Source organism: Notothenia coriiceps, unplaced genomic scaffold (assembly GCF_000735185.1).
Source record: "Notothenia coriiceps isolate Sejong01 unplaced genomic scaffold, NC01 NC01_scaffold00037246, whole genome shotgun sequence".
NCBI lineage: Eukaryota > Metazoa > Chordata > Actinopteri > Perciformes > Nototheniidae > Notothenia > Notothenia coriiceps.
In genome coordinates this window covers 15,289,201-15,305,352 of record NW_011369947.1, presented here as the reverse complement: position 1 = coordinate 15,305,352, position 16,152 = coordinate 15,289,201, and the positions used below count along the sequence as shown (strand labels likewise).

General features: G+C 43.1%; 2 protein-coding genes across 8 annotated transcripts in view; both read right to left on the bottom strand.

Moving 5' to 3' along the window:
- Nucleotides 1-16,152, bottom strand: part of LOC104966470 (low-density lipoprotein receptor-related protein 1B-like) — a 1,038,955-nt gene that overhangs the window by 474,178 nt on the left and 548,625 nt on the right. The gene's annotated exons all lie outside the window — the stretch shown is intronic.
- pcdh19 (protocadherin 19) overlaps nucleotides 3,602-16,152 on the bottom strand; it is a 56,312-nt gene continuing 43,761 nt past the window's right edge. For all 7 annotated transcript variants that reach the window (XM_010794925.1, XM_010794926.1, XM_010794929.1 and 4 more), the window contains exon 5: nucleotides 3,602-6,249. In XM_010794925.1, the coding sequence (XP_010793227.1) occupies nucleotides 5,696-6,249 (554 nt within the window). In that variant the 3' untranslated portion in view covers nucleotides 3,602-5,695. The remainder of the gene's footprint in view (nucleotides 6,250-16,152) is intronic.

Here is a 16,152-nt window from a genome sequence, read left to right as displayed (position 1 = left end):
TCTTTGTAGTATGCATGAGAGAAGATGCCGCAAGATTAGTGGACTTCTATGTAGTGTCCGCTGATAATGTAGTGGGCTGGTCTGGACAGAAAATGCCAGGGCTGAATTTTTGTCCCAGTCCACCCCTGCCTGTACTACGAAGCAGGATTTTGCTATTTACACTATTCATTCATGAAGTATGACGCTGCGCTGTCAGCACGCTTCTCCATGTTTGTTACTGGTCAAATGTTGCTAACCCCGTCCCTTTCACGTGAACGCGCTCTCAGCCGGACAGAGAAACCCTGGTTGATTTACTGAGTTGATAACTAGCTTCGTAGGACCGTTTAGCGACATCGCGTTTGTTAGGGTTAGTTAAGCCGGGTAACTCAAACATATCCAGGGTCTGTTGAACTGGCTTCGTTGTACAGGGCACTGGAGGCAGTAACGTGTAACTCAGCAGAATCTGAGAAGAGCAGCACCAGCTGCAAAGAGCTGTGCCTTTTACTGTTTACTTCACTGTGTTTCCCTTCATTAGAACAGTGGAATAGAGATCGAGGCTGCTACGTTTAACCACACACACATCTACACACATCGTACTACCAGAGTATTCCCCCTCGTTTTATGAAGGAGATGTCTGTCACCAGGGCGCATGATGTGTGTGTGTGTGTGTGTGTGTGTGTGTGTGTGTGTGTGTGTGTGTGTGTGTGTGTGTTTATGCTCAGCTCCGCTCTGTGTGTGCGTGTTCGGTGTGTTTGTGTGTGTCCGACACCACCGGGCACCGGCATTTGTTTTCAAATGACCACGAACAGTAATTTACACAAATCTGGTTCTCCATAGTTATATGTGTATTCCCAAGTGAAAGAAATTTGTTCAATCTTAATCTCGATGTGCTATAGTCCTGCCGGAGTGCACCGGAACGAACTACACTATCATAAACAAATGCCCACACACACACACGCCCTGGCGACCGGACATACTGTATTCTTCATAAAACTAATAATATGGCGTAATAATCGGGCAGTTCGATGTGTTTTACCACCGGACAATGATATGCGGTTCGTCCCTAAACGTAAATGTGATAAGGTAAGTACTTCATACTGCGACGCGACAGTCGTGGCGCAGAGGGGACAACCACTAAGCCAGTTACCAAGCGATTGGGGGCACAGGCAGTAAGTCCACTTGCGCGAGAGTCGGGCTTCTTTGGGTAGTACACCCAATACTAAATGACTCAGCTTATTGGTCGGCAGTACACCTGGCAGACCATATAATGCTGATAGATATAACTAATCTGCCGTCCTCTCGTCGCAACAATCTCGTTCCACTCGCTCAGGCCGGAGCTGCACATTGTTGTGTGTTAAGTTAAGAACGGTCGTGCAGACAACTTGACCGAAAGCCGAGCGTCGGGTGTCCGCGTGTGGTTGCTACCTCCCGGTGTTTCCCGGTATTTGACATTCGCGATCGATCAACGCTCTCTTCGTTGACGTCTTCTATACGGATAGTGTACACATACGGCACGTCTTTCGTGTCGACTGTAAACGTGACCGTCATGACAAGAATATGGCTACAATAAAGGACTACAACATGATGTTTAGTGGCATGTTGGGAGTAGGTGTACAGTACTATTGTCTGTCACCGCACTTTTCGTATCTGGGCGTATAAAATTGAAACAAAGAAGAGATTGAAAATTAGGGACGAGTATAGTGTTCGGGTTGTCTCCGGAAGATTTTTGTGTAGGTGTTGTTTGTGTTGGTATATCAGTGAGTCGTACTCTACTCCTCCTTGAACTTCAAACCTTCACGTAGCATGTCGGTAGTGTGAGGGTGCTTTGTTTTAGGGTGTCATAACGGAGCACAATAGCTTCCTCTAACGAGGCGCACGAAAATAGTTGTAGAGTTAGAAGCGTTACGCAATCTTCGCTCTTACCCGGAGCCGAAACGGGGACTGTTGGAGGGAGGTGGAGACACATCGAGACCACACGGAAACTTCGACATAAGCTCACCACACACACCACTACATGACACGCTCACACGCGACCACACAGCCACACACACACGACACACCACACACACACCTAGAGTTGTATTTGAGCAACGCGAGATAGATTGTACGACCACAGCGGAGACGACGGACGCATCGTCTAGTCCTTCAGTAATCATGCGCACCACAACAAGGTACCTAACACTATACAAGAGAGCCAGCATTATTGCAACACAAAAAGTCCGCGCGCTAGCTCGACATCACCTCTCGTCGACATCCGATAGATAGTACCAGCGAACAGGTGCAGCCGCGGCCGTGTTGTGGAAATCGGAGGCGCGCACAGTCTAGCTTGTGCAATATCGACTGTGGCACCGTCCCTCACACAGGGCTGTGTGGGGCCGTAAAGACGAGCAACAGGTTTGTTAATNTTACTTCTTGGGTATAGTGACGTATTTGGGTATAGTGACGTAACGTAACGTTACGTCCGCGGAGCCATTACGTTTGGACCAATCCGCGGACTTCCTCACTGTGAGGAAGTCCGCGGATTGGTCCAAACGTAATGGCTCCGCGGACGTAACGTTACGTTACGTCACTATACCCAAATACGTCACTATACCCAAGAAGTAAACAATGGAAAAAGATAAATCTCCAACAAGGCGTTTTGGGGCAGCATAGACGGGTCTTTTCTGTGTTACGGTATGTCCACAGAGCAGCTTTTAAAAAATCTTCCAACGCTTCAAACGCTTCTCTGCCCATTGACTTTGAATCCCGTTTATGCAAATCTGACAGTACAAGCGCTAGCCAATCAAACCGCATGCAAGCTGGGAGAGCCAGACCGTAGTTCATTTCCTCATATTCCAAACGAGAAATTACAGTAGCAAATCACCCGGTTCTTTATGACCAGAACTATTTACCGGGATACAAACCGGAGGAACCAGGCATGGAGGGAGGTGGCAGAGACAGTGGGTGAAACTGGTAGGTTTTCGCCTGTTTGGGGAGTTTATATATATATATATATTGCTCGCATAAAATCCCCGGGGTTTTTTACTTTGTATGTCGGGGGCGGGAGATTCATGTGATTGGTTGTTGGTCGCGTTGCTCGCAAAAAATCCCCAAGCTCTTCAGACACGCCCAGCTCCAAGATTTTCAAGATTTTTTCAAAGCTGTTGTGTGGACGTACCGTTAAGAGTTTTACTTGCTACAGGGTGTACTTTGAGGGTTTGTGACTCTGCAGACCGTTTATATGCATAAAAAGCTACATAACACACAAGGGGACAGGTAATAACCAGAAAAGCATGACATGGGACCTTTAAAAAAAAAAAGTATTATTATTATTATTCACACGACACCTACTGTATGGCGAGTCTGTCCATCCTGGATCCTCTGTTGCTCTCTCCGAGGTTTCTTCCTTTCCCCCCCAATTAATTGAGGGAGTTTTTCCTTGTCTGATGTGGCGGTCTAAGGACAGAGTGTGTAGTTTGTTTGTACAAACTGTAAAGCCCCCTGAGACAAATGTAAAATGTGTGATATTGGGCTGTATACATTAACTTTGAATGATTGATCGATAGATTTATAATTCTGCACACAAAATATCAGTAAAACTTTATAATTTACGTGTGGTGAGTAAAGACGAGGAAACAATCAGTGAACATTTAATAGTTTAATTATAAGCTGCTGTATACATTCAGTGATTATTCCGATTTTCATGTTGCCAGAAGCCATGGGTGAGACCAGCAAAACATTCAGCTACAAGATCTAGTTTGTTGTATGCAATTTGTCAATTTTCATTCATATTTTTCCACATTGTACATAGTTTACTGCAAAGCAACATAAAACCACATTGCTGATCTGCAACACGGTTCTTCCAAGACCTTAGTTTGATCAAACATGATTCCACCCAGTATGTTGTGTGATGCTCGTAGGAGGGAGAGCCCTGTTTATACCTCTGTTCTTAAACTTATCTTTGAGATCAACTGAACAGAGATGGCATGGGTGATAGCAGTGCTGAGCACAGCTAGTCTCTGCTTCCAAATGCCCTCAGTTGAGGCTGGAAAAGTCTCGTTTGAACTTGATTGGGCCCAATAGGAAAGGTGACTCATTAAACAGATAAAATAGGTGGAACCCTTTTACCAGCTTGGAGAACACTGGGTGCTGTTTCTCTCCTCCGTAGATTCTAAGATAAGAAACATCCGGCCATTTTAAGGTTTTGTTTGCATCTTTTTTGGTTTCTTTTGCTATCTCACTCTAAGCTCATTGAACTGAAACACTAATGTTGGTGCTGTTATCGCTTTTTTTTGTCTTTTTACTTTTTCTAGTAGCCCACACAGAAACTTGATGGCACAAGAACTGACCAATAAGAAACTCTTTACAACAAGGTAGACTGCAACAGTTGCCAGGGGTCACACAGTAAACAAAAATAATCCAAGTTCATTTTGAAAAAAAAGAAATATCAGATTCAATATAAAAGCAAAAGACAAAATGAACAAAAGCAAGTTAATTTCAAGTATAACTTACTCATAAAATAACTACACAGCATTAAATATTCTCATTATACATTTTTAAATTATTTATAAAATATATTTTGGCATATATGTTTTTTTTTATTTTTGTGTTTGTGTAACAAACGCTACTGTAGCTTCAGTTGAACACCAATGTTTATTTGTTTTTTTCTCTTGAAACAAAACATTAAAGGGATTGTCACATAACAACAGGTTATTAAAAATGATAATAGTAAACCCTATAGAGAGTTTCACATAGCAAGACATGAGTGACGATCCCTTCTATCCTAGCCCCATAGTCAAAAGTCAAAAAAAGTACAAGACCAGAGCACAAAGGTCTAATTTGTGCTCCACTGGCTACAATCAAGATTGGGCACAGGAGATTTCAAAAGCAGTAAGTCTTTTTTTCATACAACTCAATTTGAACACAAGGATCTGTCTGTCCCACTTCCAGTGTTCAGAGCGGCTGGGCAGATAGCGAGAGTTCATTTAGCTCCATCCTTGATAAAATATAAATACTGTAAAGACCTCAGTCTGATGACACTGGGATGTCCTCGGGGATAGGCAGAGAAAGTTTCTCTTATTAGTCAGGGAAAGTGGCAAATGAGACCAGGAGGCCTCTCTTTCCTTCCCCTGAACACACTGAAAACTGTTGAAGGAGTAAATTGAGAATATTTTTAGATGAATCCTGTGTATGTCGTTTATTACATCGATTGAGCTCACTATACAAAGGAACAAAGAGCGATTTTGGCAGCTAGAACAAACTGCAAAAACCAAAGAAGGCAAATATCAGTTTGTGATACAAAAGTAGTTCAAAAGGCATAACTGTACTTATGAATCGGCACCTCAGGTGTCCAAACACGCAGGGTCCTGTTTTGGCGCAGGCGCTTCAGAGGTCCACTGGCCATGTCCATGTCCATGCAGTCAACAGTAACCTGCCTGTCCACTCAGTGCAGACTGATATACGAAAAACTGAACAAAAAGCAAACAAGGAAAAAGTACTGCGACTACAACAAAGCCACGTCCACTACCTCAGATTGAGCACACAACTAGCTGCAGCATACTACAGTTCATCATCCTTAGCAGGAGCTGGCTTGTGAATTTTGCATACTGCAAATGGATGTGTCTCTCTACTTCCACAGCCTGACTTTCTTCTGTGTACACACAGCTATTGCGGGGTACATATATGTGAGTTTACACGGCATGTGCATGAGTGTTGGTGTGTGTCATAGAGTAGGTCGCTAAAGCACAATGTCCTTCAGGCGCTTGCTGCTGGGGGACTCCTTGTCTCGGCCATCGTGGAGAAGCGTGTTGATCTCCCTGACAGCTGGCTCACTGTCCTTCCCCTCCGGCTGCCGCAGCAGGCTGTGGTTGGCGATTCGCTCTGCGTCGCGGCATTTCAGTGTGTTGTAGGCAGATGACGGCTTGGACAATGGGCTCTTCAGGTGCACAGGGGAAGTGATGGGGCTGGATGCCTCACGCCCGTTGCCAGCTTCACGGACAGCCCCTCCATTGGCCTTGGGGCTGCACACCTGAGACTCCTGAGTCCGCTTCCCCTTTAACTCTCCCCTTTCCACGTCCTCAGGCCCATCCTTGCCGAAGGTGGCAAAAGTCCTCTTGATGGTGCCATCCTCGTAGTGGGGCACGTCCACTGTGGTGGCTTCGATAGACAAAGCTATGACATTACGGCCGTGCTCCGGTGACTTGACACGCGCCGGGACACGGGGCATCCAGCAGCGATCCGAGTGGCCAAGGATGCGACATTCGTCCTGGCAGTGGAAGCCTTCGCTGGGATCTGTGGAGACACAAAAGGGAGAGAGAACATTAATATTAGATTTGTCTGAAAACCAGCCTTTTTTCTGTACTCATTTGCACTCATATTTTTCTACCATGAGGCTTTTATTTGATTTAGTTTCTGTCATGAAATAATAGAACACATAAATGAAAACCAATGCTGCATTTTGTTTTAATTAAAAAAGTAAAATATTCAGGAATGATTAGCTTTCACTTGCAATGCATTTGAGCATCTGCTCAGGATTGCAGACCCGGTAATGCCGCTCACTGATAACTGGAGCTGGATGTTTAGGGTACTTCTAATATGCCAATTAAATTATGTATTGTTAAATCAAAAGTCCATTTGCAACTCTTGTATAATTGGGTTTTCTGTAGCAACACTAGATGAAAGGCAGGTTTAAACAATGCAATCAGATATCTCGCAGCGAGAGACACCAGACGAGCTGCGGTGATGTTGCCTGGTTCATCTCTCTCTTCCTCTCTGTCTCTGTCATCTGGCGCCGGGTTATAAATATGTAATGATGTTTAACGCTGGAGTGAAAAAAACATTTGCCTGAGTCTTTATAGCGGCGCTCTATTGTACTTTGTTGTGATGGAGGGAAATTACTTTCAAGACAGTTTTAACATCATTACAACGACCAAAAAAGTGTCATGCTACGGTACTCAAACTGAAGTTCTTTAATTAAGTTTTCATGTTTGTTTTTAATTCACATATACATACACTGTTCATCGTGAAAGAGCTTGGTGGGAGGAATCTATAAACACGATATATAGTACACACTTTCAAAATTATTCAGCCCCAGAAAACCTAACAAGTCCAAAATGTATCTTTGCAACTGCGCTGTTGTGTTTCCACCTGCTCCAATTTTGAGAAAGAACCTGCCACACAGATGCGCAATGACACATTTCTTCGCTCCCCTACTGCTTGTTTCACTTCTAGTAAGAGCCATCCTCCGTTCCAGAGGCCCAAGGTGACAAGAGGGGATTGTGAGAGGGATTGCCATCGACCCAAATGCATACGCTTACATCTGGCAATCGCAGCTTGACAGATCACCTAATTAAAATCACTAATGATCTGTTTTTCTCCCTTCTTTCCTGCACTCATGAGAGGCACCTCTGCTTAGACCCTGGGGATCGATATTTAAAGATTGGAGACAGGCTTTTCAGGGGCAGATATGCCAGAGCTGTCTCTCATAAAGTATAATCTTATGAGACAGACAGATAACATGGTGACTAAATGACTGCATGCATGAGTAAAGGGGATCATGGGCTGTTTGAACCCAAATATGGCAAGTGGTATTCTGGAGGAATCACCATGCCTGAAGGCTGAAAAATGAACATCAGCGCACAAAAATGCAGACCATGAGTGACCAATGTCTACAAGAATGTTTTATAGTGAGGGAGACGGCACATGATTGATAATTGAATAAATACAGACATCCTCATCCTTACAAGGGACAGCATTGTTACGAGCCTCTCAAATATAACCTACAATTACACCCCAATTAACAACTAATAGGAAATATTTCTGTGTAAACTATATGACATGTCATTCAACACTATCATCCACATTATCCACACAGCAGAATAAAAAGGCAGTTTCGTAAAATATCTATACAGTTAGAATAATTTTATGAGGCCAAATAGTAAGAATGAGCTAATTAAATGTGTTTTCCACTCCGGTATGCATGTACATTTGCATGAGCGCTGATTAGTCCGAGGGACTGCACCGGCAGCAATCAAGGAGACAAAAGGCATGAAGCTGGGGGTTTTGTTTAAAGAGAAGGGATCCAATCAGAATGTAATAATGTAATCAAAAGTCTTTAAGAGAGTTTTTACCAGGTACCAAGAAACATAATGGAGGCGATGAATACAAAAAAATATAAAACCTGCCCACATACTCGATTGGATTGTCCACTGCGGCGGTGTTATTTTAAATCCCTATCAAATCCCATATCCTTTTTTTAAACTGATGTATGATTTGTTATCAGCTGCATTTTGAACTTAATGCACTTTTATTGTCAAATTGCTAACAATAAAGATGAGATTCATTGCAGCAATGTTAAGTATATTTAGAAATAATATATAATGTATCTCCTCCCTGGGTCCACGTCTCTGGGTCCACGTCTGTGGAATCAGCTTCCAGAGAACATACGGACCTCGGCATCACTCTCAGTTTTTAGGAAATGCCTCAAGACCCACACCGCATTTTACTGACTGTCCTTTACTTTATTTATTTATTTATTTTTAAACTTTTTATGCTCTTAACCTTTTATATTGCCATATTTGATCCAATATGCTCCTTTAGATATCTTTTTACTTATTTTTCCTTATAGCTTTGTGAAGCACCTTGAGATGACGTTTTGTCTGTAAAGTGTGCTATATAAATCAAATTTATTATTATTATTTTCTGACATCGAAAAAACTTGTAGACTTTTACACAATTCCCTTCTCTACATTCTCAAAGTGTTCTGCAAATCTTGTTAGACAAAGCAGATATTTTTCTCTGCTGATTAAAGATTTGCAAACATCTTGGTTATGAATGCAATTTCCTCACATTTTTTTTCTTTTTCTATAGCCCAGAGCACTTCCTAAAGCATGAAAAGCCTCAAGGCAGAAGGAAAAATACACAAGTTGTATGCCCGCTTCATAGCAGCGCATGCATATGCAGTGAATGACATTTCTCTCTTTGCTTTAGGGGTCTATGGGAGAGCAACTGGGTTGTAAATGACATTGTTAGGAAAGGCAAGTGCCATTAACACTGACACATCCTGCCTCTCCTTAGAGCTTCATAAAACGCAGATGTTGCTCGAAAAGGCTCACAAAAAATGGAAGAGAAAAACATTTAAATAAAAAAAGTGACGGGCCATCGACCTCTTACAAATACAATCTCCTCCTATTCCATAAACTGTAATGATTGGAGATGAATTAATGGATTTTACCGCGGTACTTTGGAAGTCAACAAGTGGAGAATAGAAGACAGTGAAGGCACCTCCTGCTGTGAATGTGTATTCAAAGTGTTCAGGAAAATAAGCTTGCCAATCAGTTCCAGGAGCAGATTTAAAGTACAGTACGGTGCAGGATGTCATTTGGAACATTTCCTATTCACAATTTAATACCTATTAATTAGTGAAGGAGCTCCAGCGGGAGGCGGAGGCTGCCTGGGTTTTTAAGTGTTCCACATTTGAAATACAAACAGATTGTTGGTAGTGGAGGCAGAGGAAGAAAAACACCAAAGTCTTGCTATCAAATCAGATATACTTTACTTACTGCTGAAATAAGGTCCAACGACGAATAAAGGCACTGGGGAGCACATTAAATATGTATGTACCGATGCGCATGGTTTTGAAAAATAATAAATACTGCCACTTTAAATGCAGAAGCCAAATCCTTCTGATAATGCAGGTCATGTTGTTGTGTTTGTAGTCACCTGGAATAGCATCACAGCACAGGGAGAAAACCCCACATGCCATTTCATCTCACATCTGCAGCATGCCAGCAGCCGATTCAGGCCTGCCGCTTCCCCTCAATCAGATCAAGGTGTCTTGACTTCAAATTACAGCAGACAGATCCTCAGCTTCAGCATGGGGATCCCATAGCCTGACAAGCTCATTGCTCAATTTACCCCTGTGCACCGCATATAATGATCCCTTCATGTCCTGCAGCTGGAGGTGCTATTTGTTTGTTGCTAATTTAGCAAAAAAGAGAAGAATCAGCAAAAGACTTAAACCCCCTGAAACAAAGGGGAAGGTATCTGTTCAGTGAAAGAGGCAACTCCCCGAAAAGCTCTATGAGCTTTCGCCAGCTATTTTGCGTCCTGGCTGGCTAACACATGGAGCAGGGCTTGGAAGACACAGATGCTTTTCCCTCCAAAATTAGTGCACACAGCCTCAAGGTTGAGAACAATGATGTAATCCTGTGTAGAATGAGTCTGTAAGCAGCCACAATAAACAGAAGGCAGGATTGGAGGGCCAGACACGGGGTTGAGCTGAAGTGAGAACAGATTCAGGTGACAAATCTTCATTTGTTATTTCATGGTTTAACTGGAGCCACAAAGGCGATGGCAACATGCTGCATGACACAATTCAGTCAGTTCGGTTTTACAGCATGAACCCTGAAAAGAATTTGGAACAGCAGCGTGGCATGATAAATCATTTTACAAAGAGTGTCTGCCACTTTTGGCTTAAATTACTTTTTTGTATTTCCTCTGTATGCTGACATTTTTTTTGTAGCAATAACAATCAGTGTCCTGATTTAGTTTGTCACAAGAAAATAAGCACTCCTTAGCAGACAGCCAGACAGAATAATATAGATATTACTGTGATGTTTTCTTGGGGCCTGCACTATGCATCCCTTTGATTTCCCCTGCTTTCCTGTCCTTTCTTAAACGTCCTTGATATTAAACCTAATCAAAAAGCCATCAAATATATTGTCTAGAGTCTTGAAAGACAATTATTGAGTTCTGGTGATTGAAAAAGCTAAAAGCAACCCCGACACTGCTTTAAGCCTGTTTTTATTGCTGTGTGCGAGGACTGATTTGATGTACAGAAAGTTAAATGCATGTGAGCAGAGTCCTGATGACCCTTTCTGAGGACAGCCTGGGAGCCATGTCTGAGTGGAGTACAGAAAGCTTTCATTTGCTGCTAAAATGCCGCCTACTTTTCTGCTCTCATCTTGGTGTTATTTTGACACTGATGGCTGTTTTCTAATTGCTCTCCATATTAATTTTCCTTCCTGGCAGTCAGATGGCAAAGATTGATTAAATCTAAATTGTTACTACAGAGTCTTGATGGAGTCTGTGATGCAGAAGCTGATGGAAGTATCACAGGGGAGGAAAAATGCAGAAAATATGGCACCAGCAGAATATAGGATGACTGTGAATGGTTGGTGCTCTGACTGCAAAGCATGCTCGAGACGCGTCACGCTCGGCCCCGCCTGATCCTAACACTGGGGATGGAGCTTAACATCTAGTCTGCCCTAACTACAGCAAAGGGCAGTTCTCCGGCCAGCTGAGGCTGAGGCTTGGCCGAGCAGTCTCCCACACTACACACCAGGGAGAGTCCGAGCTCTGCTGTCATCCCAGCCAGCCAATTCAGTCTGTGGGCCATAAATCAGCCTGGAGGCCTGGCTCCTGCGGGAGCGGCAAGATGGAGTGTGATGGTCTTGTTTTTACAAACAGTAGAGGGGCACCCTTAGTGTGCCACGCAAGCCATCATTCTCTACACAGCACAGAGTCCTCACCTTCTCCCAACAGCATCTGGTTCAGTCACATCAAACTATCCCCCCTCTGACACCCCCAGATTCATCCCTCGCAGCTCCCTGCACAATCCAATCCTTTATACTTCCCCTCCTTCTGTCCTCTTTCATCTCATCAGTACTGCTGTCTCACGTACATCGCTGTAATTAAATAAATCCTTCACCCAAAAATCTCTCACTTCTGCCTATCTGAACAGAATTCCTTCTACTCCTCCAGTAACATATTAATTGTGAAGGAAATTAGGCTCACTAGGCGGCCTTGTTAATACTGTCATACGGCTGGTGAAGCCAGGGGTTCATGTGGCACCGGTTCTATTTCTGAGCATTAGTACCAGTCAATTTATCAAGAACAAATTCACTGTCTAATCCATGCAGCACTTCAGAAAGTGTCTGACAGTTTGTCACTTCCACCAGGCCTCTCTGTGTCCTCCCAAAAGCCGATACCAAATGGCAAGTTAACTCAATTTTGAGCTAGTGTTACAGTCACTGTTCTTTATAAGCTCTTGTCAGTAACTGTTTTAAAAGCGGGCAGCAGTTCAAGCCAAATGTTTACTTCCTCTGTATGTATTCCCTCCCTCTCTGCTGGCCCATGCAGACTGTGCATTGTGCAGCAGGTCCTGGTATAAAGAATGCATCTCCAAACTGGTGTTGACAAACAATGCTCTAGCTTCTAAATTGGTACAAACAGCATCTGTTTAACAGCTGTGTAACAGCAGCGGGAGGAAAAAAAGCAATCGCTATGGTGTTTTATAAATCACTATGTCATCGCAGAGCACTGTTTTGTTCAAAAGCAGGACCACTAGCCAATGGACTGCTTGATGTAGTGGAAATGATGTGAGCTGCTTTTCATGATGATGTGCATGGGTGGTCTGCTTTCTAATAATACAATATATAATAATGTTTGCAGAAAGGATTTCCTCACCTTGTTGTGCCCTGCTCCTACAATCACTCGCTCCTACAGGGCGCAGTTTCTCAGTCAGACTGTGGAAACATTACCGTTGGCTTCTATCATCACATATGCAACGCTTGGAGGGGCAGGTTTTTAGACCATAATTCATGCACTGGTTTTCAAACATGACATGAGCCAGTGACTGTTTAACTTTCTCAACAGGCACTCTGGACTAGATTTAACCCAGACACAGATACCTAAGCCTGGCTGCATGAGGCTGAACTTTACTAAACACGAAAGCCTCTGGAAAGGCAGCTGTCATGCTTGAACAAAGCCCAACTGTTTAATCACACTGAAGATCCAGCTTGAAGAAAAAAGGTGTTTTTACATGGTCAATATGATACAAAAGTAATAACAGACCAAAGGCGCAAACTGCACATGTTGTTGCCTATACATTTTTCTGATCCAGTCTAGCCACAGAAGAGTTAGATGTCATTCAAAGGGGCATATGTGAAAGATCTAATCATTTTTTCTTGGTACACTTTACACTTAAGTTATGCAAATTAAAAGAGGTTTCAGGAAGTGTGTATTTGTTCAATGTTTTTGATTCAGTTCCAGTTATGTTGGTTGTTCTGCCTAGTAATACTTTCCACATTCAACACTTGTTAGATAATAAATAGATAATATCTACAATAGATAACCTGTAACATCATTTGGGCTATCGTTGACGCTGTAATACTTAGTTTGTTGCTCTATTGGTTTGCATCAGCAATAAATAACTACTAATTTTTGTTGATGAAGGTAGAAGAAGTATTGTGTTGTACCGTGATGTGATGTACTTTGCTCTAATTACACGGTAAATGTCACCCTTGTCAATTCTCAGCGTCCAAATTGCCCTTCTAATGATGGGCTACAAATTAACCTGTGTCCTGGCGCCCCAGGCCCACAGCAACAATACAATGCAGCCCAGAACTCCGCACAGCAGGCCAGCTGCAGACCCACTCCAGCATGCCAGCCATTCAGACCGCCTGCCTACCTGCCTCTGTCTGCTTGGCTCGTTTCCTCAACAATGCATCGGCAGAGGACATCTTTAAATACCCCGGCAAAAACGCGTTGTTTCTGTGTTTAAGCTTGACCGAGCTAGCAAGCTAATTTGCTCCTAAACCCTTGAGTCTGGGAGAAGCAAGGGGAACAGAAACAGACTCTTAAATTACATCTATGAATGGGGTTGTCGGGAGCGGAAGGCTTTACAGGGAGCTGTGATCTAGAGGAGGTGCTGTTTAGGGATGGTAGCGCCCCCTGATGATAGACTCACTGATGTAAAACTGTGGTGAACAAAACATTGCTTTATGTCAGTTGAATCAATGATGTCATTTAGTTTGAAACCTAAACCAAAAAGCACAATTTGACATTCCTACACTGAATCTATTGGTCAGGAAATCCCTTTTATACTATTTTAATTGTTGTGAATTAACAATCTGGAAATGTCAAGACAATGTTATACTGGATGATAAAAAACACAATGTCACAATGTCTATTTGACATTAAGCTTTCCCTTATGAATTGAGAGGTCCATGACAAATGATGTTTTGCCAATGCCAAGTTTCCTATTTGCTAAACCAAGATTTAATCCCAACAGTGAAAAATCCATCATGAACTATTGGGGGAAAATAGATTTATGATTGAACAATCTATAACCCATCCTAGAAGAAGAAACCATTATCTAATTTGCCCTAAGAGACATTTGTCATTGCTTCTTCTTTTAGATAATGATTTCCTAAAAAGCTCTATTTCTTTAAGCCATCTGAAATAAACACAATTCTTCAGCGACTGTCAATGTGTCCAGCTCCCAAGGACCTGACCGCATACCAATAACTTAGGAATTCCTTTCTCTCTGTCTGTGAACCTCAGCTTTGCCTCAAAAGAGTGGCGTTACATAATTAATATAATGTGGCTTCTCATTCAGTCATGTTCACTTTGTGTCAGCCAAGTCTATGTGTTTTAAATTCTATTTTATCTTGTTGCAGAAGCACCAGCATGGGTCCTTCTCTCTTATATTTGATCCTTTTTTTCATCTTTTCCCAGCAATTTTAACAGCCTCTGGAAGTAGGACATTATAACATAGTGGTAGGTGGAGTGATGGGCAGGTTAGGCTCAGCATGCAGACATATATACAGTGGGATGGAGTGGGATACATAAGGACCTATTATTGTTTGAAAAGAGAGGCTCTTTATTTCCCCATGAACCGGATTGACAATGTCACTCAGGGACAAGCTGTATATAAAAGAAATAAGGAGAAAACAGCTGGGCCCTTGCTGCGTGGAAATGCATTAGATTCACACATACTGGGCAGGGGAGAAGCAGGAGAGAGGCCTTTCTTACACTTTCTATTTCCTGTCACAAAGGCCATTCAGTTAGGCAACTGTGAGGCATGCTGACTCCCTCCCAGGTTCTCCATTTTATTCTCCATGTGAGGCCTGCACCATGATACCACTTAATATCAGACAGTCAGAAGCAATGTCCGTAGCATTAGCCACCCACCCACCCACCAGCCAGCGCTGCACTATATGGAGGGTTGTCGGCCGCAGTGAGGCAGCTGCAGCTCGTATCTAAGACACACAGATTGAAATGGAGGTGGAAGACTGGTCTGAAGAAAAGAGAAGGAACTAATAGGCACATCTTTTCTGATTTAAGGAACATGACTATAGCATACATAAGGATGATGGCAGGGGTCTGACACACTGGTAGTAATTGGATTTCTCAGGCCCTGTGCCCACTCATGATAACATGCTGAGCTGTGACATGAAAAGTCCTTATGTGTGGCAAGGGAGCAAGGTGCAGCAGAGTGGAAGTGACAGGTGTCAAAGATCCAATTCCCTCGCTCCCCTCGATCCCCGAGTCTCTTTTCTCTGGAGACAGCCGAGGAACAACCTGCCCTGTGGTATAGCCAAACACCAAGCCAGACATTCAGTTGCAAATCCAAGCTAGTTAAACCTATGCCGAGTTCAGCGGAGGAGGCGGGGGAGGAGAAGAAGGAGGGAGGGTGAGGGGCCGAGGCACCGTGGATAAGAGGTCACGGCCTGATTGCTTGCTTTATTTATTTTCTGATGCTAATGTGAGCTGAATACAGAAGGAGCGCAGGGCGATGAGTCTGAGAACTCACAAGGGAGCCTGAGACCCCCTTGCAGATCTTACAGATGTTGGGGGGGGGTAGTGCAGAGTCTGGCCACAGTTCCCTGCCTGTCCTCTGTGTGCATTCTGGCCTAATCTTTAACGAGGACTGCATGAAATCAAGCACATCATTAAAAAGAGCCATTCTGAGACTTTCCTGTCTCCCATGAAACTTAACAGCCGACCTCTTTCATTACCTTTTATCCTCCCCTTAAAGATGGGGGGGGGGGGCAAGATGCATCCACTGAGAGAGATCAGTCCTTTAGTCAATTGTACATAAAAGGGTCGACAGTAAAGTCTCCTGGAGTGCACCGCAATTATGTGTGCATACTGTGCAAAAACGACAACATTATAATGTAAATAAGCAGATTTGTGAAACAGTTAATGAAGTTCTCACATGGTTTACACGAACCTTATTTTACATAATGTACTAATATAGTATGATAATTAGCTTAATGCCCAGAAAGATGAATGGTAGCCTAAAGGAAACATCTTATTAGCGGAACAATACAAAGTCGGAATAATGTTTTTAATGTTGATGAATTTACTCTAATTTGATTATCTACCACCGCCAGCTACGCCCGATGG